Raw genomic sequence first — 27728 nt, forward strand, 5'->3', positions numbered from 1 at the left:
AACGGAGATGCATGATTGAAAGGAATCATTCGTCCGCAGTTAACATGCCTCTTAACAAGAAGGAATGCACACTGATCGTAAAACTCTTTTATCAGAATGAGAGCAATGCTTCGACAGCTCTCCGTTCTTATCGGCGGATGAAAAACTTAAGAGGCTCCATGTCCAGCAGTGCCGCTAAACGCATGATTCAGAAATTTGAAGAAACCGGTTCCCTAGATGCTGCTCCAGGAAGAGGAGGTGCAACATAGCCGGCAACTGCAGATGAAGTTGCAACAGCTGCTGCAGCTGCAAGGTCTTCCAATGCGTCTGTAAGTGGTCGCTCAATAGAACAAACACTGAATATTCCATGGGCAACTGTGCGTATGATTTTATGCAAAATTTTGAAGCTCTACCCGTACAAGATGCATTTCGTGCAACAGTTGAAACCTCACAACCCCTCTGTACGTCTGGATTCTGCCTTGTGTTTTCTGGCGAGGATGGAAGTGGATGACAACTGGCCGTCGTATATCTTATGGCCAGACGAGGCTCATTTTCATTTAGATGGTACTGTCAAACTCAACTGCCGCATATGGGGTTCCACCAATCCTCATGCAGTACAACAACAGCCGAGCCGCTACATTCCCCATAGGTCACCGCATGGTGTGGCTTCACGGCAAACTTCATTTTGGGTCCGTACTTCTTCGAGGAAGTTAGAGGGAACGAGTTTGTTCGGTGTACCCTCACCAGTGACCGCTACGCTAGACTCTTGGAAGAACATGTTGTCCCGGCGTTAAGGCAACAAGATGGCTTGGCTACCACGGTCTTCATGCAAGATGGAGCAACTGCTCATACGGCGCGACGTGCGAAGACTGATTCAAGCTCACTTCCCTGATGAACGCGTCATCTCGCGGACTTTTCCAATTGTTTGGCCAGCAAGGTCACCAGATCTAAACCCTTGCGACTTCTGGCTGTGGGGTTTTCTCAAAGATCGCGTCTATCAAGGAAGTGTAACTAATGAAGCAGAGTTGAAAGCGTCTATCGTACGCCACGTCTCACTAATTCATCCCGATATGTTGCATGCGGTCGTTGAACACGCGATCGTACGCTTTCAGCATATTGTTGACCGGCAGAGTATGCACGTAGAGCATACGTGTGTGTAACTCAATAAACCTTCTTTTATTCTTTGAAGTTTTAGTGTTATCTTTCTTCTTACGTCATTACAGCGCCATCTATTGGCGAAAAATTTAAACTTTTTTTTTTTGCAAAAACCTCGAGCGCATTTTCTACATTAACGTATATTATAAATTTCATTCGGATCCGTTCAGTAGAACCGGAGCTATGAGCTTCTGAGTACTGTGCGTTTAATTTTAACCACCCTGTATTTAGTCCACCTTAAACTTACAACAAATAAAACAAAATGGCACTAGAAGAAAGGAGAACCTTTTCAAGTCCATTGCTTTAATATATACTTTAGGTACATAAAATCCTTAGTACCATAGAACACTCAGTATGGGATGCTAAGGGGACAAGAAATTTTTTCTCTTAGAGTTGTCCCTTCTTTGGAGGAGCATGAAGGGGTGCATGCCATGTGCTTTACAATTGTACTCATACTCAGTACAATTTCACAATAAATGTATTAACATTTAGGTTGAATATTTAAAATGTTTCATATATACTAAATAGAATTAAGAATTATTCAAATTTAAAAATATATATATATTTAAACATAAAAACTTAATAAAAAATTTTATAGCATTAAAATTTTATATTTTATAGAAATTATTTTGAAGTAATTTGTTTGGCATAAAATTTACAATGCAGTACAATATAAATTGCTGTGTTCACAATTCAAATTTGAAGTGCAAAACTTGTGAATTAGCCATCGGAGCTGAGCAAGTGTCAAATTAATGAGAGGGCAGTGTGAATGTAAGTTTCAGCTAGATTTTTAGGAAAAATATTCTTTCTTTGCATTTTAATGTGACAAACTTTTGGCAGTTAACTCTTGACAAAAAGTGAACCTTGAATTGCAATAAATTCAGTATTTCTAATGAATTTATTAGTTATTTTTTAAAAAATTTCTCCGAGTTTGAACTTTTCACTGAAAGAGGAATAAATGACCGTTAATCTGGATAGAGGAGGAGCAGGAGTCTTTTTCATCGAACCAGATGGAGCGCAGAAATGCCACGGTATTCCTGTTGGGAAAATCACCTCAAACTGCACATGCGAACTCGTCGCCATCAAAAGCGCTCTGGAGATTTATCTTTCTAGGGAGGACCAGATTTCCAGAGGCATCATCATTTTCTCTGATTGAAGATCAGCATTGCAGGCGATGCAGAAGGGCACAAGTCAACTTAGCCATCAGATCATTGAGCTCATAAACAAAATCATTGTGGCCCAAAGATCCTGCATTTTACAATGGATACGGGCTCATGTAAATATTTTTGGTAACGAGAAGGCCGATGAGCTCGCAAAGGCGTCCAGTAATGCTCCTTAACCATCCAACTCCCTAACCCTCGTTGACGCCAACGCTGTTGCTGGCCGAAGACTAATCGGTCAACAAGCTAAAAGAAACTCCATTCCGGATTCAAACTGTGACAGAGCCATGTTGACTGCTATAACCAGACTTAGGACAAATAACTTAAAGGGGATGAGGATTTCTGCGGACGGACAGCATAGTTACACCAACTTTTGTCCACATTGTCCAGATGACATCCCACTGTCTTGTCAACACATCTTCAGCTGTCCAGCAATCCAGAAACATCAGCTTAGAAGACCCAGTGGACCTACTCTATACAGATAAGGCTGTTGAAGTTGCAAAGGCTGTCTATGACAGCTTCGGAGCCATATAAATTCACATTATCATAGACATGATATCATCATCAATTTAAAATAGCCACTTTTCCTACCTTTTGTATGTAGTTTTTCAACAAAAATCTAAACAAAAGTAACTCATTTTGACCGTTGTCAACCGTTCTAAGTATATTCAAAAAATGTATAAAAAAACAAAATAAGATAAATGGATGAAGTGTTTGGTGGAAGATGTAAATCAATATTTAAACAAAACCAAAACACATCAAAGGGATTAGATAAAATCTGAATTAAAATGACCGTCTGGCCATTCTAGTGTTGAAGACTTGAGGTGCATTGGAAATTTATTAATTTCTATTCAAGATAAGAAAATAGCTGCTACTATATATATAGAACATCAATAAATAACAAGCAGACAAGGTTACAAAACGGATAAATGACATAGATGAAGCCAGAACTCCTCAGCAGTGGAAGCTTCATCCTATGGTCAAAAAACCAAAAATTTATACTGAAACTAAATGTAAGATGTCCAGTTCCAAAAAACTAGCATTCAGGAATACATTGAGCTAAAAACACCATATGTGAAAAATGAATGCAGATTTCTGGAATTGAGACCTAAATCTCTACACTGGGGTTTCGTCTTGGTCATTAGAAGCCAAAGGCTATCAATAATGACCCTCCACGGTACTGCCAGCAAAAGTCTAAGGGCACATAGGTAAGATTTTGATTTTTAATTGAAAAATTAAATGTTTTTTATTTGAATGAACAAGGCATTTTTTAATTTTTCTTTTTTTTTTTGTTATTATTTATGAGTAAAACAATTGGAACTTAGCTGGGCCATTCTTTATGGTTACTTCTAGTAGATAACACTTTCATGTAAGAATGAAAAGGAAAAAGAGATGAAAGGTTTTGAAATAGAAAAATATTTATGTTCAAAAGTTACACATTCTGGAGAATGACTCATATATTGTATGTGTGTGTACTGTTCATCTATATCTTGTTAAAAAATATTATTTAATGATGTATTTACTTATTTGTCACTGAGTCAATGTGTCTTGTATAATCTTAAACATTTTGTTTTTTGGCAGGTGGATTATTACACCGTAATGAATAGTACTAATGAAACTGTTTGTAACCCGATTTCGACTGGAGTATGTCATGCATTTTATTACTTTATCAAAGTCCTTAGATTTATTTGTGTTTTATGTGACCATAATTTATCAGGTAGAGGGAGATAAGACACCTTGGTCTGCTTTTCTAAGTTTAATTTTTTATCTCATCAAATTTTAATGAGCAGTTTAAATTTTAATGACAAATGTTTAGCGAAACTTAGTGTAGAAAACTACAGCAAGTTTCACAAAACATTTCTCATCATTTTAGATTTTTTTGAAAACGTCGAATTAAGTTTTTTTGCATTAGTTTTTTAACAGAACCTTGTAAAGTAGACCAACGTGCCCCAAGCGTGGGGTTTGTTGGACTGCATTGCGCAAACAACTTTTGTTATAATTTTAGGTAACAATGTTATCCAATGCTCTAACTTATTCTTTTATGTGCAGAATGAAAAACAAAGTTTAAAGGTCAATATAACATATTAAATTCATTTTTATTGATAGATCATCATTAATAAAAAAAAAACAGCAATAAGCATTCACCGATACTACAAAATTATTTTTTAAGATCAAAGCAAAAGTTAATTATTGAATATTTATGAGAAAATTAATGTTAACAAAAGATGCATTAAATGATATCTAAGAAAAGAAAAATTCTACTTCATCAGCAGACTTTGAGTTCTGGAAAAAAGAGTCATATGTTTCTGCAGGGTTACATCAATATTTGCAAGGGAAAAAATGGCTGGAGATTTTTTTTCCTTCTGTGCATCGCATGAAAAAATTCCAAAAAGAAAAGAATCCTATCAAACTAATACCATAAATTTCAAAGAAAACATACAATGAAATTGAAATCTTTAAGTTAGTATCTTTGTTCTAAAATCAAATATAGAAAATGAAATTAGATAATCTTAAGAAAAAGCTTACCTTTTACTTTTTTCAATCAATTACTTGTTTTATTTATTTTGCTTCTATGTAAAATGCTTGTTTGGCAAAAATTTATGTTCATACAGAAACTTTATTATTGCATGTGTACTTTATTCTTTAAAAAGAATTGTTCTTCCAAAATTTAGAAGAATATTTGAAAATATAAATCATTAAAAAGTGCAAATATGAAACAAATCTTTTGGTAAAATTAATTTAGCATAATTTTTGTAAAATAATTATGAAATATATCTTTGCTTCCTCCCCCCCCCCCCTTTCCTAAGTTTTTATTATTTCCTAACATGTGTATCATGAAATGAATGTATAATATCCAAACACTTATAATATTGTTATAATTACTGAGATTTGAGAGAAAAAAAAAGTTTTTAAATTTCTTGGGGTTGGTTAGTCTATTCCAACATGTCCCACAATGAGGTGGACCAAGGTGCCTCATGTTGTTGGTCAGAAAAAATGTCATTTTTTTTTTCCTTTTTTGTGACAAAAATGAAAACAAAAAAAAAAAATAAATAGTTTCAAACTAAGCAAACTTACTTTAATAAAGGAAGTTCAATTTTTTCTGAAATCTTGATGAAACCCATTAGAAAATTACTCAGCACTATTGAAATAACACTTTCTGGACAAAATTTACTCATTGTAACAATACCATATGATTTAATTTTAAGATTTGTATGGCCATGGATGTAATTCGTTAGTCATAAATTAAAATGAAAAATATTAATTGTATTGAAACAATTGAGACCAGTCTAACGTGCTCCGTCTCCCTCTACCTTCAATGAGACATGAATCTTTAATATTGATCATTATCCTTGTCCTATTAAATACGAAGTTTTAATACAAATGTATTCATACGAAGTTTTAAAATTATTTAACAATTAAAAAAAAATTATTTGACATTTTTGATGTATCAGAGAATCTGATATTGACTACATTTTTTAAAATGCTTTTTTTTTCTTTTCCTTCTTTTTTGCATCCATTATGAAAATTGGATTTATTTTGTCAATTATCAAGCTTTCTCAATAAGCTGTAAAACAGCCCTTTATTTTTCTTAAATCCTAAATTTGAAAAATTCTTTAAAAAATTCCCCAACTGTTTAAAATTTAAAATTTCAAATGTTATCAAGTTAAATGCTGAATTACCGATTGAATTTCATTTTAGTTTTATCCTTACTTAGTTCTGTGATGTGTGCAAAATACACCTAACAGAATGAAGCTTACCAAAGTAGTTTTAATTGGGGAAAAAATTCTGGAACCAAAAATTATTCACTTTGTACAAGTTGCTGCTTCATTGTAGTGGTAATCACTCTGAGGAATAACATTTATTCATCACAATGTCACCAACAACTTTTCAAAAGTAAAGGCTTCATGTACTTCACTTCTCACTTACTAAATATGAAATTTTGGAGCAAATTCTCATTCTTTAATTTATGAGTTTTGTCTATTGTTTCTGCTTTATTGTTTTTACTGTGCTCAAAAAATTCAATTTAATTTATCTCAAAAATTTACTACTTGTGAGCGTAGTTCTTTTTTTTTTCCCCATTTAGAATTGCAGTCAGAATGAAATGTTTTTCAATCTTTAAAATATGCATATTCTTTGACAAAAGTTTTAAGTGAATGCCTCATAGGTAAATTTTGAATGTTATGCATATTTTTATTCTTCCTATAGGCCAATTATATCCTTCAGATGAGTCATTTATGATAGGATCATAATGACTACTCGCTATTAATTATGATTTAGCATTAAAAAAATCAAGGGAAATACTTTTACTGTTATATTGCTAGCAAAAAGTGAAGGGATGCATTTTATCTTTCTATAAAATAGCTAAAAATAATTGTATCCTTTTGTATAACCTTCTGTTCTGTTGTGTTGTAGTGTATATATGGAATTGCTCTTTGTGATATAATCATATGAGTTTTAGAAGAATGCATTTTCATAAATAAAGATTTTTTGAACCTATGATTTGTTACTATTTAGTGTCTTAGTTCATTTTTGTATGATAAATTTAACCCTTACTTGTGACCAATGAAATAAAAAAATATTGCAGCTAATTTCTGTATGTTACATGCAAAAATTTTTTAGAAATTTGCTTCATTTTTTAATGTTGTTATTAAGATATTTAAAAACACAGTAAACTACAAAATTTGATTTTCCTGTTGGAAATCTCTTTTTTTTTAATTGAAGTTATGAACAACAAATGTAATTGTAGCAAATCCTGCATTTATTATGTTAGTATTTTAAAACAACAATATGGATCCTAAAAAGTTTTTTTTTTCTTCCCTTCTCTTCTGTTATTTTATAATTTAGTCAAACCTCCAAATGGCTGACAGTGTTAAGATCAAGGTCAGTTCGTGGGGAGTGTCTTCAATAAAGAAGTCCAGTAATAACCTATAAAATTTAATCTTACATTTGAAAACTAAACATATGGGTGCATAATTCTAATTTAAATTAATGAGGAGGGCTTAACATAAATGTATTTACCCAAAAAGTAAATAAACCGCTGTATCTTACTGGATAAAAAATAAGTAATTTTTTTTTTATGTAAAGGATTTTTTTTTTCAGTCAGCCATGAATTTTCAGTCTATTTGCTAATTCCTATCCTTCATGATCATCCCTCTTCATAAAAAATCGCTTTGAGGCTTGAGTGTGATCTAAGGCATCTTTATTATTTGCTACTGCATAGAAAAATGTTTCCTCTACTTTATCGTAATCTTCTTCATTAGCTTCACTTTTGTCTTATTTCAAAAGACTGGTGATGTCTATGGTTTCACGCCTTCGGTAACTAAATTGCTATCTGCTCTTCAATACCAGCAAAAAAAAAAAAGCAAGGGCCTAACTAATTCATTTTCTTCATTTTGTTTTGCTTGCATCAATTAAAGGATGCTTCTCTTCACTTTTCAAAAACCAGCTTGCTTGAAACAGTTCTGGATACAAATACTGTTTACACTTTCTACTGCATCTGCAATCTTTGTCTGTCTGTGTCTTGTCAAAAACTGTGACTGATTTTTTTTAGCTTTTTGAATATCTTTGCTGTCAGATATTTTAGACATAATGCTTCTTAGCAAAAGATTTTAGTTTGCAAATTTAAATGCCAAAAATGATTCCCCGATCCAGGGGTTGGCTAACAGGTGTTTTGTTCAGTGGAAAAAAATATCATACTCCCTTTTTTTTGTGTTTAGCTTGCTAGCATGTGATTTTGAGTTGTCTGTCTTGCTTTTCTTCATTTTTCATTCAGATTTGTAAGCCATTTTGTCCTAATTGCAAGGTTTTTGAAGCTTCTTGTCTTCTGGAATTTCTCAATCATGAGAGATTTTTCAAAGTTACATATTTGTAGTCTCTCTTTCAAAGCTTTACCCCTTATGCATTTATCGTCTATAGGGCACATTGTCTTGTTTAGCAAAAGTCAATAAAACAACCCTGTTTCATTTAAATTGTAAATATCTTTTGCTTCATATTCTGTGCATAAACTTTCTAGCTTCTCTGTCCTTTCTTAAACAATAGTTCAAATGACTGATTGAACTTTACCCCAAGTTGACTTGAGTTTCAAAAATTGTGGGTCAAACATTTTTTAAACGAGCCATCCAATGGTTAAAAATGTGTTTGGCCCAACTCTTCTGCTATTTCATGGACTTTTTCGTAAAGGATGGGGCCCTTTCCCAGTAAATTGCTTGCTTTAGCTAAGCAAAACCAGTAAGTTGTTTACTTTTATTCTTCTTGTTAAATAATGTTCCAATTTGTCTTTCCAAACCCAAAATGCTCAGAAATTTTTCTTATGCTAACTTTCTTTTTCTGCATCAATAATCTCTTTTTTTTTCTAAGCCCTAAAACTGCTTTTTTTGCACGACATAATTTTCAGCATAAATGCAGCAACTAAAATGTCTATCTGAATGAAGAATGAGCTTCAACACCATGCAAGAAACTGAAATTCATTGCACCTGTTTGTCACATGGGCACTCACTCCCACCCTCTTCTTGGAATCATCACCCTCTCTCTCTAAACCCCTTTGTTCTTTTTATTAAGGAGATAGACCAAAGGCTCTGTATTTGACTTGCTTCTGTATCAGGAGAAAAAGAGGAATGTTAATCTTCTTCCTTATCAGTACTGGTTAGCTGGTGAATGTTGCAAAGGAATGCGGAAGTAGAAAAAACACTTGCAACAAAAGCAGTAAAGGAGAAAATTGTACCAGTCCCAGAAAAAAAGAAGTAGAATCGATTTAATGGGATTTTTTTTTTTTTTTAATGTTATTTTTCTTTGCAATCTGATGACTTTTCATGAAGAAATCAACATACTTCAATCTTAATTTTGATGCACTTTGGGTAGCTGGAGTTTTAGAAACTGTTCCAATGGAAGAGAGAACTGACTCATTGTGGGTGTCAGTCAGGTTACTTTTAAATGAGTTATATTTAAAACTTCCAAAATATAACCTATGTAATGTTCGAAATCCTGTGCTTTCCTCATAGTAATGTAGAATTCTAGTAAAAAAAGGGGGAAAAAAAATATTTAAAAGATTGAAGTTAAAGAAAGAAAGAAAAATTGCTGCATTTCTCTCATTGTATTGCTGCATTTCTCTCACTTTCTGATGAAAAGCTTGAACTTTTGCTGTTGATGAACAGTAATTTTCGTAGAATCTGGTAGAGTCAGAACTTAGATGCAAAATTCTACCTATAGTCAAATCTGCCTCTTCTATTTCTTAAAATGCAAATTTTCTAATGAACAAAATTAATTGAATTGTTTTATTACTGAGAGTTTAAGCAAAATGCGATCCAAATGTGCTGCTAATACTATCTCTGTTATTTTTTTTCTTTAACTGTTGGCAGGAATATTTTAATGTACATAAAATTAAGTCAAAAAAGAGAAGTTAATACTTTGGAGAATTTTATAAGACATTTTTTAGAACCTGTTCTTTTGCCCATTGAAAATATTTGCATTCATGATTTTCTAGTTGTCATATGTATGTATTATTTTTACTTAAAAAAAAAAAAAATATGTGTTTCAGGCAATACTACTTGCCGACATAATTCCTTCTCTGCTTATTAAAATGATAGCTCCATTCATTGTTGTTTCAATATTGTAAGTAATTTTTTGTACTAATTTTTCGATTATGATTTGTCTTTTTATTTCGTAATTTATGCATAAACTGTTCAATATTACACTTGCTTAAAGTGTCTTCATTGAAATATGAAAGCTTTGAAAACAACTTTGTTTATTAAAAGATTCACTTGGTTAACAGCTTTTAATCTTTTCTGAAAAAAAAAAAAGATTTTGAAAATGATCGGTTTCTTTAGCAGCTCATGCAAATTAGGGCTGCATTCACAGTAGCCAAAAAACATCCTCACTCCATTCATTTCTACAAAAATAAATAAGAGATTATTACACTCATAGCTTAGAAGCAATGCATTTGGTTCCAAGCAAGAAGGTCCTGGGCTCCAATATTGATGAATTTTTTGGCACTGTGCCTAACTCTTATGAATAAAGGTCTTCTCCTATTCAACTTGAAAATGCAAAACAGGACTCAAGGCTTTTTTTTTTTTTTTAATTTTTACTGACTCTTCAATTTTATATTTTTTAATTTTTTAGTCTGATGACCAGTTGATTCAATTACAGTATAACTTCAATTTAACGATACCTGATTTACCGATTTCCTCAATTTAATGATACACTTCGCTGGTCCGGATTTGACTGCATCAAATGTCCATGCTCCTCGATTTAATGATAACTTTTTCCAGTTCCTTGACAATCGTTAAATCGAGGTTAAACTGTACTTGTATAACTCTACCCACTAATAGAGGAAAATTATTACTAGCAACCAGCTGACTTGATTGTTTATAAAACTTTTTCCAGCAACCTTTGTGTAGCTAGCATATATCAGCAAACAGTTTTATTGCCTGGTATTTTCTAATTATAGGTACTTTTTTAATTTAAAGTTATTACTTTCAAATAAAAATAATCTTGTATTTCTTTGTTCTCAATTTTAAAATAGCAAGAGAAAATAATCACTTAAAATTTAAAATATAATTGCTAATTTAAATATAAGGTAGAATGCAAAAATGCTATTGATAAATAAAAGTAACATTATTATTTTAATATATTTAAATAGATACTCAAGTTTGCCAAGAATTCTTAAGCTCATACTGTGATAAAAAACATAAATAAAAAATTTGAATAAATGATCTGTAATTCAATAAGAAATTCCTTTTTATGAAAAAAGAAATCATGAATTAAGAAAAAGGATTTAAGTCGAAGCAATAACCTTTCACTGGCTAATTTCCTCCTTAAAGCTATGCCATTCTGGGAATCACAGGTTTTTGATTCTACCAGCAAAGCAATGTGAGTGCAGTGCCCGATGGAGGCAATCCAAAGCCCATGCCTGGTGTCAAGTTCAAGGATAACACAAAAGCTACAAGAGAAGGTCATAACCCCTACCTCCTTGACAAGATAAATGAGACCCATTAAATGCATTTTTAGTCTTTTCATTTCAGAAACATTTCTGGAGGGAGCCAGCTCTCTCCATTCCCCTCCCTAATGTCAACAGAGATTGCTTAAAATTGCATTTATAGGGGTTTAATTGCAATCATTTTCTCAATTTTTTCAGGCATAGTTGTTGGTTTACATCTTTAGTGCATTGTGTTCTGTTTGAGTTTGTAGTTTTCATAAAAAAGGGAGGGAGGTGTAATACTAGGATTTCCAAAACTTTTCCGGTGTACTAAATTTACTTTTATCATAATTTTTCTACCGAATATCAGTTTAAATTTTGATTATATTTAAGCTAAATTAAAAAAATGGCAGTTAAAAGTTTTTGGGATTTAATTAGTACATCTTCAAACTGAATAAATGAATATTTTCTATTTATTTTCACTAAAATAGTCTTTGTTTAATATTTTGGCGAGTTCTATTCCCAAATTCAGTTTTGCTACACAACAAGTACTATTTTTCTTGTAAATCATTTTTATTTTCTTTCAGTTTTAGAATTATAGTTGCAATTTGTCTTAGTTTTCTAAGTCTTATTGTCACATCAGTTTCTGTAAACCATGGGATGACTTTTGCTGGTAAGTTAGTCTTTTAACTGGTCTGTCTATTACATTTTAACTGTCATTTAGAGACTTGAAGTTCTAATTAGCAAATTTTTTTTTTTTTTGCTTAGGTGTAGTTCTTTGTTCTTTATCAAGTGGTTTAGGAGAAGTTACGTTTTTATCATATTCTTCATATTATCACAGGTAAGTACTATCCTCATATTTCGTGAGAAAAGGTATTGATTCAGTTTTTTTGTTCACTATTAATTGTGATTTTCAAATAAAAAAAACACCTTTTTCGCAAAGCTAAAGAAATATAACGTTTTAAACTGGTTTAAGATTTGATGAAGTTTTTTTGGAAACTTATTGTATTGTACTTCAGTAGATATTCTGTATACTATGCCCCAACAAGTCTTTTGAAGAAAACTAGAACCCTTAAAGTTGTCCAGGCTAAAAATCATTAGCACAAATGGTAGGAAGCAAAATGTGTTCCTCAAACAAAATAAGAAATACTTCAGGAATCTTGAAGTGGTTTCTAATCTGAGAGACCTCTGAACAGGAAAGTAGTACATTTTATTTAAAACCTGTGATATATTTCTGCAAAATAATTGTTCTTCTGAGAAAATTCAAATTATGACTACAGTTGGTTCTTTGTTTAGTAACGCTCTATTTAACGACTTTCTCTATTTAAAGATGACTTTCCGCAGACCCAGGTGCTCCACTGTAGTTTTAGAAGCCTTCTATTTAAGGACAGATTCTACTTAAGGATGATTTTTTGTGGTCCCTTAAAAGTCTTTAAAAAGAGAACCAACTGTATTTCAGCCTGAATCATGTTCCTTTTTGAACAATACAATATACATTACAACCTCAAAAATCTAGAGTCGTTTGAAATTTGGATTGTCTTGATATTGACTGGATCTTAAAGGCAATACTAGTAACCATTTCTTTTAAGTAAAATTGCTTTAAAAAGTTAAATAATACAAAACTCAAGCCTGCTGTGAAGGTATATATTTAAATTAGCTGAAAATAATAGTGCTACAATAAAAGTTTGACTATCTGGAATGGAAAACTCTTAATTATGTATTTTCAAACATTCTCAATGCTGAAAGTTCTAGTTCTTTTTAAAATATTGAATGTAATAACGTGTCAAGAAATTAAGGAATCAAAAATAGCAATTGCAAAAGCAAGCACTTAACAAACATTGCGATCTCAAAGATGACCTTTTTCAATTATTGCAATCTCCAAAAATTAGCCATTTTCATGTACAAGTGCAAAGATGATACATTTTTTATCCTTAATATATATATACAGGGTGGTCCCGAATTCATGGTACAAACTTTAATGGTAGGTACAGGACATTGTAACAACGATTTATTGTATAGGAATGTATAGTCACAAGTGACGCGGTAAGGCGTAAACAGGGGAAATAAAAGGAAAGAGAAATGGAGTGATCGGTTGGTATCACTGCTAGTAGAGGGCAGTAGATCTCTAGCCGCCGTTGAACATGATGCATCGCAGTAGGGAAAAGCGCCATTCACAATTGCGCTGCCGTAGACAATGGGTGACTTTACGTATGCAGAAAAAGCAGACATGCATTACATGTACGGCCGTGCAAATGGTAACGCCAGAGCTGCGTTACGAATGCATCGCGTGGAGTATCCTAATCGACGAATGGCGGATCATAGAATTTTTTAATGGTTAGATCGTCAACTTTGTGAAACAGGTGCGTTCGACGTCAACAGACATGACGCTGGTCGATTAAGAGCTGTACGCACTCCAAGGCTGGAAGAAAGCATCTTGAACATTGTGGCTGATAGACCCGAGTCAAGCACAAGAACTGTTGCGCGTGACGTAGGTGTGAGTCATCAGACTGTATGCAGCGTGTTAAAGGAAAATCGCTTACACCCCTTCCATTTTCAGAAAGTACAAGCATTGAATCCGGCAGATTATCCTCTTCGCGTGAACTTCTGCCAGTGGGTGTTGCAGCAATGTGCGTTGCAGCCGGATTTCGTAGGTCATGTGCTATTTACAGATGAAGCGACATTTTCACACGAGGGTGTCTTTAATGCGCACAATTCCCATGTGTGGACAACCGATAATCCACATGCAACGCGTCCACATGCATTTCAACAACGTTTCAGTATTAATGTGTGTGCTGGTATTGTGAACGACTTTTGATTGGCCCATACTTACTACCCACGCGACTCAGTGGCGGAAGCTATCTTATTTTTCTGCAAGAAGTGTTACCACAACTGCTGCATGATGTTCCGATCGCCATTCGTAACCGCATGTGGTTTCAGCACGATGGGGCGCCAGCACACTTCAGCATTGATGTACAGAATTACCTAAATGCCACGTTTGGTGCTAGATGGATTGGGTGTGGTGAACCAGTCCCTTGGCCATTCCGATCTCCCGATTTCTCGAGCCTCGATTACTTTTTATGGGGACATCTAAAGAGTTTTGTTTATGAAACTTCAGTTGACTCAAATGAGGATCTCGTCGCACGCATATTTGTAGCTGCTGCAGGTGTGCGTGAAATACCAGGCATCTTTAAACGTGTACGCCAATCGCTGCACCGATGCTGTCAAGCATCTATCGCTAATGGTGGACGCAATTTTGAACACTTACTGCTAACAAGACACTTGTCAGCAACGATTTCAATAAAATCTTTGTTTTTCCCTTCGGCCGTTATTTCCCCTGTTTACGCCTAACCACGTCACTTGCGACTATACATTCCTATACAATAAATCCTTGTTACAATGTCCTGTACCTACCATTAAAGTTTGCACCATGAATTCGGGACCACCCTGTATATATATATATATATATATATATATATATATATATATATATATATATATATATATATATACATACATATATATTGCCATAATGAAGAAAACTTAATTTTACAAGTGCATATGTCAACAGCGTTTTGTTATGATAACTAATACTAGATAAAAAAACAAGCTTGATGAAATGTAATTTCAAATAATCAATACAGAAGTTTATAGCATGGGAGATTTTGAAGAAAGATTATGAAAAGTATAGCAAGATTCTTTTTTTTGCCTATGGAAATAAAACTTTAAAAAGATAACTTTATATTTAGTGCAAAAATTTTTGCAGTAAGTGATGAAAATGTATGCTGTGCAATGTTCATTCAAAATTATGAAAATTCTTAAATAATTGACTCTTTAAAGTAAGAAAAAACGTCAGAAAAGCACAAATTTGCAGATTGCTGCAGACACGTGTTTTGGTGTTACAGGGAATGCCTTTTTCAATTCAAAAAGTAATGAGCAATGGGTGAAAAGACATCCGACAAAAGCCAAGCTTTGTCTGATGTCTTTTCATCCATATGCTTATTACTTTTTGCATTGAACAAGGCATTCCCCGTAAAGCCGAAACACGTGTCTGCAGCAATCTGCGAATTTGTGCTTTTCTGACTTTGTTTTTTCTTACTTTACTGCTCAGCACAAAGGTATTTATCTATCTTAATCGACTCTTTGCTCTTTTCTAATCAATAGTCTGTATGGATTTTTATCTTTACATTGGTAGGGTGGCAAGCAGTTTGAAAAGCCATCTTATGTCATGGAATTTCTTAATTTCGGAAAATTCTTGGTAATTTCCTACCAGTCATGATATATGTTAAAAAAAAAATTTGGAGTGGGGGGGGGGGGAGAAGAAGGCATTCTAAAGTAAAATTTTCAATCAAAACTGATAAGAGCTTTAACGAGTAAGTGAAGAACATCTCAAGAAAAAAATATGATTGATTGTCATAAAACCTGAAAAATGATTCATCCTTTTGTCACTTGGTTTTGCTTCATCAACCTGAAAATTAATGCGGCTAGCAGATAACTCCATGACCTTGCTTTTTTCTATACATTCAGTGACATCATCATGCATCCATCTTATCTTATGATTTTGGAACAAAGTTCAAATTATTGCTAAGGTTTCCTTTTCTTTTTCTTCTCTTTTTTTTTTTTTTTTTTTTTGCATTTGTATGGAGTAAAGATGTCAAAGAAAGCTTTTTCCCAAAATGAATGGTTAGCTGAACTTTGCTTTAGTTCATGACTGGAGAAATTGCCAAAGAAAAAGATTGCAAACTAAACTTTGTAGTAAAATTTTGTCCACAGTGACTTAGGACGTGTACAACTGTTGTAAGCCATTTAAAAAATGTGAAGCTAAAAGAAAAGTACATGCAACCAAGTAATCAATGTCATTAAAATTTTGCATAAAATTTGGATCACAGGAACTTGGCTTAAGTTCAAGAAATGCAACTTGGATTTTTGATCTTACTATTGTCTTACATATATATATATATATATATGAAGTTATTTCTCTTTTCAGAAATGTTGTTTCCGCTTGGGCATCTGGTACAGGTAGGATTTTTTCCCCCTTTTTGCATTACAAAATTTTAAGCAAGAATGAAATAAGCAATGATTTTTCAAATTAGAAGATTTTTAAAATTTTGTTTATGTATTTAAATTGTTGTTAAAATATGTAATATGGACTAATTAGTGCACAGGCAGGGCCGCAGAGATGTCTTCGCCCCCCTCCAAAAATGAAACGAAAAGTGGGAAGAAAAAGAAGGGGGAGAAAAAAATCAAAAACTGTTTACTAAATTAACTCTATTTTAAGCTCCACAACAGTAAATATAAAAGAGTCAATTTTACTTAATTCTTACGTTTTCTCTTATTCTGAGTCCCCCCCCCCTTTTTTTCTTTCCTTCTTTTCTTTCTTTTTTTTTTTTTTTTTTTTTTGCGTCTGTTGATGGCTCCCTCTCCCCAAGGCCCAGGCCCCTAGTTGCCGACTTCCTGATGCACAGGCGCGGTGCCGAGCCTTCGCATCGTGAAGAAGAAAAATTAATGTAGCACTATGCTTCAAGTTCAAGATAAATTTTCGCTTCAAATTTTAACTAACATGCAGATTGTTAACTTTTGGAACTCCCATATAATGTTTCACATACAACTATTACAAATTTGTTACATTTTTTACGGCATAGTATATAATTTGTTCAAACTCAGTAATACCTTATCACACTCCCTACATTTCTTCGGTCTCATCAATAGCTGTTGTTTGGGGTTTGCAGCTGGGGGAAAATTCAAAAGTCCCAACCCTATGAAGGATCCAGGAAAGAGCAGCCGAGAGGAGAGGTTTTTGATTAGAAGTTGGGAGGATTCTTGCATGTCATGTATTATTAAGAAAGTTTTCACCTATACCATTGAGATTTATACTCACAAAATAACCACAGAGTTTTCCAAAAAAGGGGCGGCAACTTAGTTTTGGGGGTACAAAAAAATGAGAAAACCTTTCTAGTGTTATAAGTAAAAATAATAATTACAAAAAAGAATGAACAAAGGAACTATTTTTATTCCCAGTAGAGTTTAAAGTGAAAATGAAATCTTAAAATGTTTTAATAAATTGCCTTAACTAATGGTTCCAAAATGCATGCATCAAACATGTTTTGAAAAAAAAAAAGTTTGCAGTACATTATAGAAACTTGTGGCAAACTCAGTTTTTTTAAAAAAAGTATCTTCATGCTGCAAAATGGAGAAAAATTCATGGGCAACCATATGTTTCAGAAATATGAAAACCTAAAATAGAGAGTAAGAGATATATTTCAAATATCATTATGAAAAATCACACCGGTAGTACTATCTAAATGTTTGATGGTAAAAAATAAAAGTAAGCAACCTTAAAGTTTATCAAGAGAAATAGAACTCAGAATAAAATTAAGTGTAAGTTGAAATTAAATTTAAAAAGTGGGAAAAATAACCCAAAGTATCATTGCAAAATATTCACCAGTTCATGATATTCAAAGTTTTTAAGTGATTTCTCTGGCCTTTATATTTCCCACGAAAAAAAGGATTAGATCGAGATTTTAAAATTTCATTATTGAAAATTAAAGCAATCAAATGCTTTTGGGGAAAAAAACTGATGAAAGGTTTCCCACAATAATTTTACTTAAAATAATTAAAAGATAAGGCATACCCAAGGAGGAGGGGTGGAGGGAGTCCCAGAGCGTACTCACTTTTTCCACCACCAAAGGTAGCCTAGAATTATTTTAGAACTTTAATTTCAGAAAAATTTCTTGAAAGAATGTCTAACCCTACCCTCCCTTGTATCCCTAGAGATTGTCTAAAACCACTTTTTTTTGGAATCTGAACTTCAGAAAATTCATTGGGAATATTCTGAGCCTCTACCCTTCCTGTCTGTAAGAATGGAGTACAGTTGCATTTTAGGAATTTCAATTTCAAAGAGAATCTCTTGTAGAGCCCTTGAACCCCTTTCCTCGAATATCATTTTAAACTGTCTAAAATTACATTTTTGGAATTCAGTATCGAAAAATCGCTTAAAAGACGTTCCTGACTGTTGGATGGGAGGGAACATGTGATTAATCATGAAAAATAAATCTTACCCAACCAATCAACAGTTATAGCTGGTGAGTTATAAGAACGTTTAAAGACATAAATAACAATAATTTAGTAACAAAGTTAAAATGGCCATTAAAACACATTAAAATAAATAAGCAAAAACATAATTTACATTGCATTCAGCCCTTTTCACCTAGCTTTCATATAGTTAAGTTACGTTTAAATTGACCTGTCATTTGTTCATTAGAAAAACAAGGTTTTAACTAACAAGTTAACAACATTGGAGAAATGGCCCTAAAAAGGCAAACAGCCTAACCCGCTCAACCATAAGTGAGTTGGCTTGCCAAAATTATTAGCAAAGTTACTATGGCTGTACAAGTGAGCATCGACTGTCAACTGCACACTTATATTTCCAAATAATTTTGCATACTGCCTCTACCTAATCGGTCTGCCTCATAGGTCGAAACCAGCATGTGTGTGTGAGTGATATCGAGTGTTCTCGATATCATGAGAAAGATAATGCCATAAATAATGCCCCTTACTGGTGCAATTTGCTTTTCAAACAATGTTTTGCAACAGAACCAGTGTTCATTAAGAACATCAGTAACTTAAGAATAGAACAACTAAGTTAAAGGTTAAATAATATGAAAACTTACCTTACCTATTCAATGAACATAACAATGACAATCAGTCTTCACTAAATAGACTTTTAAAGTTTATCACTGATCCCTTGCCCTTATGTTACCAAAGATGATTTATCTTTGTGTTTTTAGTACTTCAATTTCGAAAGTTTTGATAGATTTTGAGGGATGGCGCTAAATTTTTCCTCTCCCTTGCATCAGCAAAGATCATCTAAAGTTGCATTTTAGAGTTTGTTGTGTTGCTTTGTGCGCGTAATACATCCATATTGCTGATTGTTTTTCTCCTCTTGTATGACAAATTCCCATTTGTGCTTTTATATTCTGGTAATGACTGCTTCCTAAACTAGAAGCTGGATCATATAAAAAAGATATAGATAAATGTATAGATAGCTATATATATACAAGGGCAGATCAAATATAAATCAAAACTTGACTCTAATGCTACTGTTAGTAATAAATCTGAGGTGGTCCCTTTCCAATATATTATTCGGGATGTCTGAACAAGGGCTTTTGTGTTCGCATACACATTGAAGATCTGGGCTGATTCAGTATGCCATGAATAAGCAAGAGGTTTGCACGTCTGTTGAGCTATGCATCATTGTTAAATTTTCTCACAAAAGAAGGCACCAAACCCTCTGAAATTTTGAGACAGCATAATGCACAGTTTATAAAAGAAACACTTTGCACACTCAAGTGTAAGAGTAAGCTAAAAAAATTTATGGCAGGAGGAGAAGCTGTAGAAAATTAACCTAATGAAAAGAAACTGCAGAAGAGCATCACTGTAGACAACATTTTTGCCATTTGTGACATTATTGAAGAAAAACTAATGCAAGCTATTACTGTAGCCTTTTGTATAAAGCACAAGCTGCATATCCTAACAAAAAACAACAACAAGTGGTAACTTCATTCTTCTCCATGAAAATGCAAGGGCGCATGCTTCTGCTTTAAAGTGGGGAAAAAATTTCATCAGCCATGTCTAGAAATCGTTTCGTACAGTCCAGATTTTCACTCTGTGACTGCAATTTGTTTAGACCTCTCAAGAAAGACATAGGAGGCTAACAATTTGATGATGATGCAAGTGTAGAAGAGTTTTGTGTGTAACTTTATCTGCACATGTCTCTCTCCTTTCTATCACAACAGCATCAGGAACTTGGCAATCTAGTAGAGAAAATGTGTATCAAAGGAAGAATTGTGTATGTAATTGTTTTTTTTTTCTTGGTTGATACAATTTTTTTTTTTAAATTCTGGTTTATATTTGATTTGCCTTTGTATATATATAAGTATATACATAAAGCTCAAAATTCACGGTCGCCAAATGCGACCAATTTTCAAATTTTGGCGACCATTATTTTCACCTTAGTCGCCAATGTGGATACCTTTCGCCAATGCAACCTTCCCAAACCTATAGTCTTGACGTGTGACCTTTCCCCAAATTCTTTTGTCCACTAAAAGTTTGGCTTTCGGATCACTGGGGATGAAGGGGGGGGGGAGTATTGTCCTCTTGTTCACTAAACTTTCGGCCATCGGATAATGGAGGAGAAAGGATGGGAGGTACTGTTAACGACACCCAAAGTATTTTTTTGCCCGCACATTTGCTGCTCTGAAGCTGAAGTTATCTGTTCAGGAAACAAATCATTTTGCCTTGACAAGATTTTCGACTAAAATGAATTCCCGTGGAGGAGGCAAACTGAGGAAACTTCTTTCTGATGTCTCTAAGTCCAGCATTAAGAATTATTTTACCACGAAATGCTAGTAGTTTAATGTATTTTATATATTATTATATTTATGTGCAGTTGTGGCTAATTGTGCTATGTGTTCTTGTTCTGAATAGAAACAAAAATCACAATCATGACGGCAAATTCGTTACAAAAATTGCTATTTCGAAAAATCGGCTTTCTTTACACGCAATCGTAAAAATAGACAAATTTCATACACCAATTTAGTAAATTATGCTTTTTTTATCTTAAATTCATTTTTCAACTTTAATTCTCCTTAACAAATGGCTATATCTTCGTTTTGCAGTATTTTAAAACTACGCATTTTCAAAATGGTGTCTCGTTGTTAGATTGTTCATTTTTACCAGTTAAGACCTTTCCAAATTAAATGAAAAGGATTAGTACATTTGGTTTACATATGAATAAACAGAAATGGCGCCTTTGAGTCGAAATGCATCAAGACAAGATAAAAACGATAAATTTTCAAAATGGCGTCCCCCGTTTTCAAAATGGCGCCGCGTTGTAGATTGTCCATTTTCTCCAGTTAGAAGAGGAAAATGTCTGTTCCAAAATAAATAAAGAGAAGTACAATCGTATTTATAAAACACATAAATAAAAAAAAGGCACCCTTGCATCTAGAGAAGGTGGAAAGAATATCACTGAAACCCTTTTTTTCTTCTGCTGGATCTTTTATTTCATTTTTTTTTCGTTTTGTTTTATATTGTTTTTCTTTTATTTATTCGTTTTTTGACACTCGGGCTCCGATTTTTTAAAATTTTGCGTGCATTTGAAAAAGCAAAAAAATGTTTTTGTAGAATCGCAAATGGTTTATTGTGTTATTGTTTTTTTATCATTTACATATATACATTTTTACATTGTATGTTTGTAGATGCAATGTGTGAGTGTTATTCATATTTTTTTCGGGTTATCCGTGGTTTTCGCTTATCCGCGGTTACTGTGCCACCCTATTCCATGGATAATCGGGAGTTTGCTGTGTATATATATATATATATATATATACTGGATAGAAACTAATTAAAGTAGAAAGCAGGGGTTAATTTTAAAAAGTCAAAGACGAAGAAAACAAGACTTGATGAAACTTCAGCAGCAAACAAAGGCACAATATGTGGCAGCCAGTGATTTTCATTCTTCACGCTCACACTTACTGAAATATCTTCAAGTCTTGTTTAAGTATACTTGTGCATATGTATATTTAGATAATAAAAAATCATTGAGGGTGCTTCAAACTGCCCCTCCTCTGCTTACAATCAGAGCCCGAAGAGGTAACTCTTAGGGCTCTGATTGTACTAAAAGTATAGAATAATTGGATTTTTTGACGGTGGTTTGTAATTACACTTTTTGGGGAGCTGAAAATGTTTTGTTAGGTCATTTCTATGATACAGGTCATAAACTTTCAGAGCATCCTATTGTTTCATATTCATTATTTTTAACGTCAAAGCTTTGCTTTGTATTTTTACTGTATAATTTCAAATTTCCTCAAATTATTCATTTATAAATGATCCCACTTTCATTGCTGTATGATTCAATACATAAATATATTGTGCAAATATAGGTGGTGCTGGCGTTGCTGGAGCTTTATCCTATGCCAGTCTAAGCTATGTTTTATCACCAGCGCGTACTTTGCAAGTGATGCTGGTAGTTCCGCTTTTAATGTTTATAACGTAAGTAATTTTGAAATATCTAGAACATGCACAAATTATGTAATGGTTTTTATTTACTGATTGTCTAATAGAATAAAATTGTAAAAAAATAAGTTTATTGGAAAATTAAAACTCTAAAAGTTTAAAAATGATGAATGCAGGACTGCCACTGGCAACTAAAAAAGCAACGGTTACACCTATTTTGATGAGTTGCAAACTATGCAGACTATTTTTGCCTAAATTAAGACAAAATTGACTATTTTGTAAAAAAAAAAAAAAAAACTGCTATTTCATCCTTAAACTGTCTAAAATATATAAAATATGATGGATGTAAAAAAAATGGAAAAAAAGAAAAAAAAAGCTTCAACTTCAAGTATCATTGGCCAAACTTTTTAAATTTCCAACTCACTCAGTTCTGCCAAATTACGTGAAGAGTCACTATTTATCACCAAGAATGAGTAAACCCCCCCCCCTTTTTTTTCTTCTGGCCCCATTGAGCACCTGATGCATATTTCTTGCCTATAATACACTGGTGTAAGAAATTAAGAGAATTTTCAGATTTGGTCAATTATTTCCAGAACTACTGGTCCGATTTCAATGAAATTTGGTATGTACATACATTGAAACAATACAAACTAAATAGTCCTCTAAAATTTAAAACACACTCTCATGGTCATAAAAAACACTCGTCATAGTTGGATGGTATAAAACAGCGGTTGCAAAATTGACCAAAACAAATTTGGGTTAGTAGGGGATATGATCCCCTGTAATAGACATATAGGCCTCGCAGTGTGACTCCTTACTTGAAATGAAGCAGTTTATGGGATCCTGGGGCAATTTTTTCCATTCGTTCAACAACACTATACTCAGGCTGTAGAGGGTCCCAGGAGTGGTGTTGCGAATAGCTATTGCCCTCCCAAGAGCGTCCCAGACATGCTCTATAGGATTGGGGTCTAGAGATATGCTTTGCCAATCTATCCTGTAAATATTCTCCCATTTAGGAAATTCGTCTACCACAAGAATTCTATGTGGTCTTGTGTAAACATCCATTAAAATTAACTCAAGACTAAAAGTGCCCTGAAGCAACCCAGCAGCTCCAATTTTTTGCAGGTTTCAAATTATATTCCTAAATCTGTTCCTTAGTTCACAATTGTAGACAAGTCACAAAACAACTATCAATTTAACAAAACTGACATTTATTAACATAAAACAAGTGGAATTATAACCATAAGAATGGTTCTTGCTGGTATTATAGGGCCAGCGTCTCCCTTTGTAATTCAGCATCAATCAAATCTAAATTCCTAAATCTAATCTGAATCTGAATTGAGATTCTTTCAATTTAAACTAGGGTTTGTCATAAAACTGGCGAGATATTTAATACCCAAAATAAACTAAAAGGGCACCCCTCAAGAGGTGGGCCTAGGGCTCCAAGACTACATCCCTATACCTCACAACTGTAACAGAGCCTCTCTCAAAGACATGGAGGTGCATGCAGCCATAACATGATGCCTGCCCAGACCGTCAAACCTCCTCATCCATAATGGTTGATTTTGTGGTTATTGGAGGGCAGGTAGTGGCTCCTGGTTCAGCTTAGCCGACTATTATCGTCCTATGTTCATTGGATAGAAGTATGAACCCACTACCTTCCCTCCAATATGCGTGAAATCGACCATTATGATGGTGGTGGTTTGACGGTCAGAAGAAGCATCATGTTGGGTGGCCGCACCCCCCCCCCCAATGTTTTTGAGAGAGGCTCTTTTACAGTTGCGAGAAATAGAGATGTAGTTTTGGAGCCCTATGATCACCTCTTAAGAGGTACTGTTAGTCCTTAGGTAGTTTTAATGAATGTTAATGCAAGGCCCCATAGAACTTTTCTGGTCAACGAATTTCTGGATGCAGAGGATATTCACAGGAGGGTTTAGCCAAGCAGATCTCTAAACTCCAATCCTATAGGGCATGTCTCGGACGTTCTCGAGAAAAATAGCAACTTGCAACACCTCTCTGATGACCATCCATAGTCTGAGAACAGCATTGTTGAACGAGTGGAAATAATTGCCTCAGGATCCCATAAACTACTTCATTTCAAGTATGGAGCCACACTGCAAGGTCCATAGGTTTGTTAGAGGGGACCATACCCCCATTAAACCCAATTTGTTGTTCAATTTTGCAACCGCTGTTTCATACAATCTAACTCGAACAAGTGTTATTTATGATCATGTGTGTGTATTTTATATCTTGTGCATTTGTTTTGCATTGTTTCAATGTTTGTACATACTAAATTTCATTAAAATCGGCCCAGTAGTTCTGGAGATAATTGACCATATCTGAAAATTCTCTTAATTTCTTACACACTTAACAATAATTTACCCATAAAGGGGAATATTACTTAAGACTTTGACAGTTGGCAATTACAACCTTGTACCTTGTAGTTCCTGGTACGGAAGGAAATAATTTAGATTTCACTTAGAAATGCACTAAATTTCATTTCAAAAAAAGCTGATTCAATATATATTCCTGTTGTCACTTGAAGATAACCTCACACTCGTATTATTAATAGTTTTGTCAACTGGAGTCCCAATCTGATTGAAATTTTCCTATACCGCACAAAAAAGACCATACAAAAACAGACTTGAGTGTACATTAGGGTGGGCCAAAAAAACTCATTTTTTTATTTCAAAGTTATAATAGCACATAAAAGTTCATAGCTGCCAATATGCAACCTTAAAATATCTTACAATGTATGCGGCAGCTATATTACTATGCTTTTTTTGACCATTTGACCTGTGCTTTTATAAGCAAAAAAAAAAAAAAATAATAATAATAATGATAAATTTAAAAAAATGTAAAAAACTTTTTTGAACTTAAAATTTTGAAAAGTTGCTGAATTTGCAGCTTTCAAAAATTGTCTATCAAAAACTTGTTCAAAACAATAGTTTTTCTGTAAGTTCTTACAGATTAAAATGTTCATCACGCTGTTGTCTGAAAAAGAAGTGCGCAGCTGTGTTCAGGTCTTTCTCACAAAAGGAAACTTCAACCATTCGCAATTTATCGTATTATTAAAACCAAAAACATGAAAATCGTACAAATCTGCCATAAAGACCGTACGATCGTACAAAACGTGTGAAGCCGAAATTTCCCAAAATAATGAAAAAGTTACATTTTTATGAATTTTTGGTATTTGATGAATAATCAGTATTTAAATGTAAAAGACAAAGTATTTTTTCAGTCAAACTGAAAATGAGATAGGAAAAAAAACTCAGCGCAAAACCTTAGAAACTCTCGTGCGCAGACATCGGACAGTAATACACACAACGTCACTCACCTGACTGGGGCCCTCACCTTCACTCCATCCCCGCCTTCTTAGGATCACACCAGCCATTTCCCTGTGTTATTTTTTCAGTCTGCATCTCTCAGAAGTGATCACAGTGCACTATTATTTAGTTTGATCTAGCTGTTTTCTTTCTGCAACTCTTGTAGGTTTGGGTCATGATAACTCGTACAGTGACTCCCAAAAGTGTTTGTGCACTTTGAAATTTTTTAATAAAGCCAAAATAACGCGATACTGAATTCGAATATGAAGTCCAATATTTTTTCACATCATTCCTTCAAATAAAACCCTGTAGTTATTTCAAAATACTGACGGATCTTCTTTTTGAAATGGGTCAAAAAACGAAGAGACAGAGAAATAATATGCCACAAAAGTCATCGTATGCTCAAACATTTTCGAATAAATTCATGATTAAAATTTATCATATGTCGTTTTTTTATTATTTTTGCATTGTGTTGACCCTTAAAAGTTATTTGGCTTTAATTTCTTGTTTATTTATTCCTTAATATTGTGCTTATTACTTTAAAATGGCTGGTATTCGTAAAAAACCACAAACACCATTCGAAATTTGAATTTTTTCCTCACAGTGGAGGTAAATTGGTTTCAAATGTCTCTAAATTAGTTAATTTATTTTATTCTATAGTAAAGAGCTTGCTAAAATGCTTTAAAGAAAAGAATCGGACCGCAAAAAGGTAAGAATAGGTCAACCGGCAAAGTTGACAAAGCGTGATTGGAGATTTACAGTTAAAAAATTTATGAAAAACACACATTTGAGTGCTGTAAAAGTTTCTGCAGAGTTAAATGAAAATTTCTACATTTAATTTTCACCTAAAATTTTTAGCCAAGTTCTCTGATTAGCTGGATTAAATGGGACCTCTTCCCACAGAAATTTTCTTGGCAGTGTGAAAAACAGAAAGCTTACGCTTTTCGTCGCAAAATCAATGATAAATAAGCTGAAAACATTTTGGAGTTATGTCTTACTTACAGATAAAAATGAATTCAACATTTTTGGTTAAATTGTTGTATAATTGTAAATAGAAGAAAAAATTAGGAACTTAATCTTAAAAACTTAGTTGGAGCAGTTAATCAGGACGGTGAAGGTATTCTTGTGTGAGGGTGCATATCAGCATCAGGACTTCGTAGTTTGGAATTTTTTGATGAAATAATGAATCATGCTGTTCATTTAAACATTTTAAACACCAATTTTAAACTCTTAGCCACAAATTTGGTTATCGGAAACAACTATGTTTTTTTATTAAGATAACGATAAGAAGCACACGGTTTTCAACGTTTGCGTCTAGTGCCTCAAAAATTGTTCTAAAGTTTAGAAATCTCCCAATCTCAAGATTTGAACTTAATGTACCATATTTAGAGATATCTGGAAGCTAGGTTATGAAAATATGGCTTTGAAACGAAAATAGAGCTAGAAACAGTAAGACTCGAAGTGTGGTTGAACACTTACTCAGAAATAATGCAAAAAGAAAGAAAAAAGAATAGAATCTATTCCCAGGCGTTTAAAAGGTGTTTTTGATACTGCATGATATTCTACTCAATAATAACTTAATAAAAAGTTAGATTATTCAACAAAAAATAGACATTTTTTAAAGTGTACAAAGACTTTTGTGAGATAAAATTTCTGGCACTTTTTGGTTTTTTATTTTTAAAAAATTAAGTTTTAATATTTTTAAAAAAAATTTATGTAGTTTTGTTGAAAATGGATCTTAGATTTTATAATTAAATACCAATTCCAAAATATTAATTGTAACCAATGGATAGGCTCCTATTGCATTGAAAGTCATAAGTATAAGAACGCTTTTGGGAGCCACTGTATATGCCTGTGCATTGGGCAGTTTGTCTTCTACCTTTCAATAAGTTGCCATTCCGCCACATGTTTGAGCTCTGGGATGGCAAAATAACGGGACTGGTTTTTTTTTTTTTTTTTCATATTTTGTGAAACTTTCGGGCCTATGCGCTACCAGAAGATGTCCATGGACTTATATAATTCTTTTCTTTCCTTTTTTTTGTCTTTATAATTCACAACTTTTCCGTATTATTACAACTTCAAAATAAAAAAATTAGTTTTTTTCGGCCCACCCTATTGTATATCCCTGTTTTATTTATCAGCTAAAAAGGGAAGTCGAGAATTTTTCTGAGAAATACCATGTTT

General features: G+C 33.3%; 1 protein-coding gene across 1 annotated transcript in view; it reads left to right on the forward strand.

Annotated features, from left to right (window-relative positions):
• The window catches only part of LOC129218476 (battenin-like), a 64562-nt gene that overhangs the window by 17805 nt on the left and 19029 nt on the right, over window positions 1-27728 (forward strand). The window contains exons 4-9 of the mRNA XM_054852758.1: window positions 3876-3938; window positions 9829-9902; window positions 11793-11878; window positions 11974-12046; window positions 16190-16221; window positions 22146-22254. Of these exons, the coding sequence (XP_054708733.1) occupies window positions 3876-3938; window positions 9829-9902; window positions 11793-11878; window positions 11974-12046; window positions 16190-16221; window positions 22146-22254 (437 nt within the window). The remainder of the gene's footprint in view (window positions 1-3875; window positions 3939-9828; window positions 9903-11792; window positions 11879-11973; window positions 12047-16189; window positions 16222-22145; window positions 22255-27728) is intronic.

This window comes from Uloborus diversus, chromosome 3 (genome assembly GCF_026930045.1).
Source record: "Uloborus diversus isolate 005 chromosome 3, Udiv.v.3.1, whole genome shotgun sequence".
Classification (NCBI taxonomy): Eukaryota; Metazoa; Arthropoda; class Arachnida; order Araneae; family Uloboridae; genus Uloborus; species Uloborus diversus.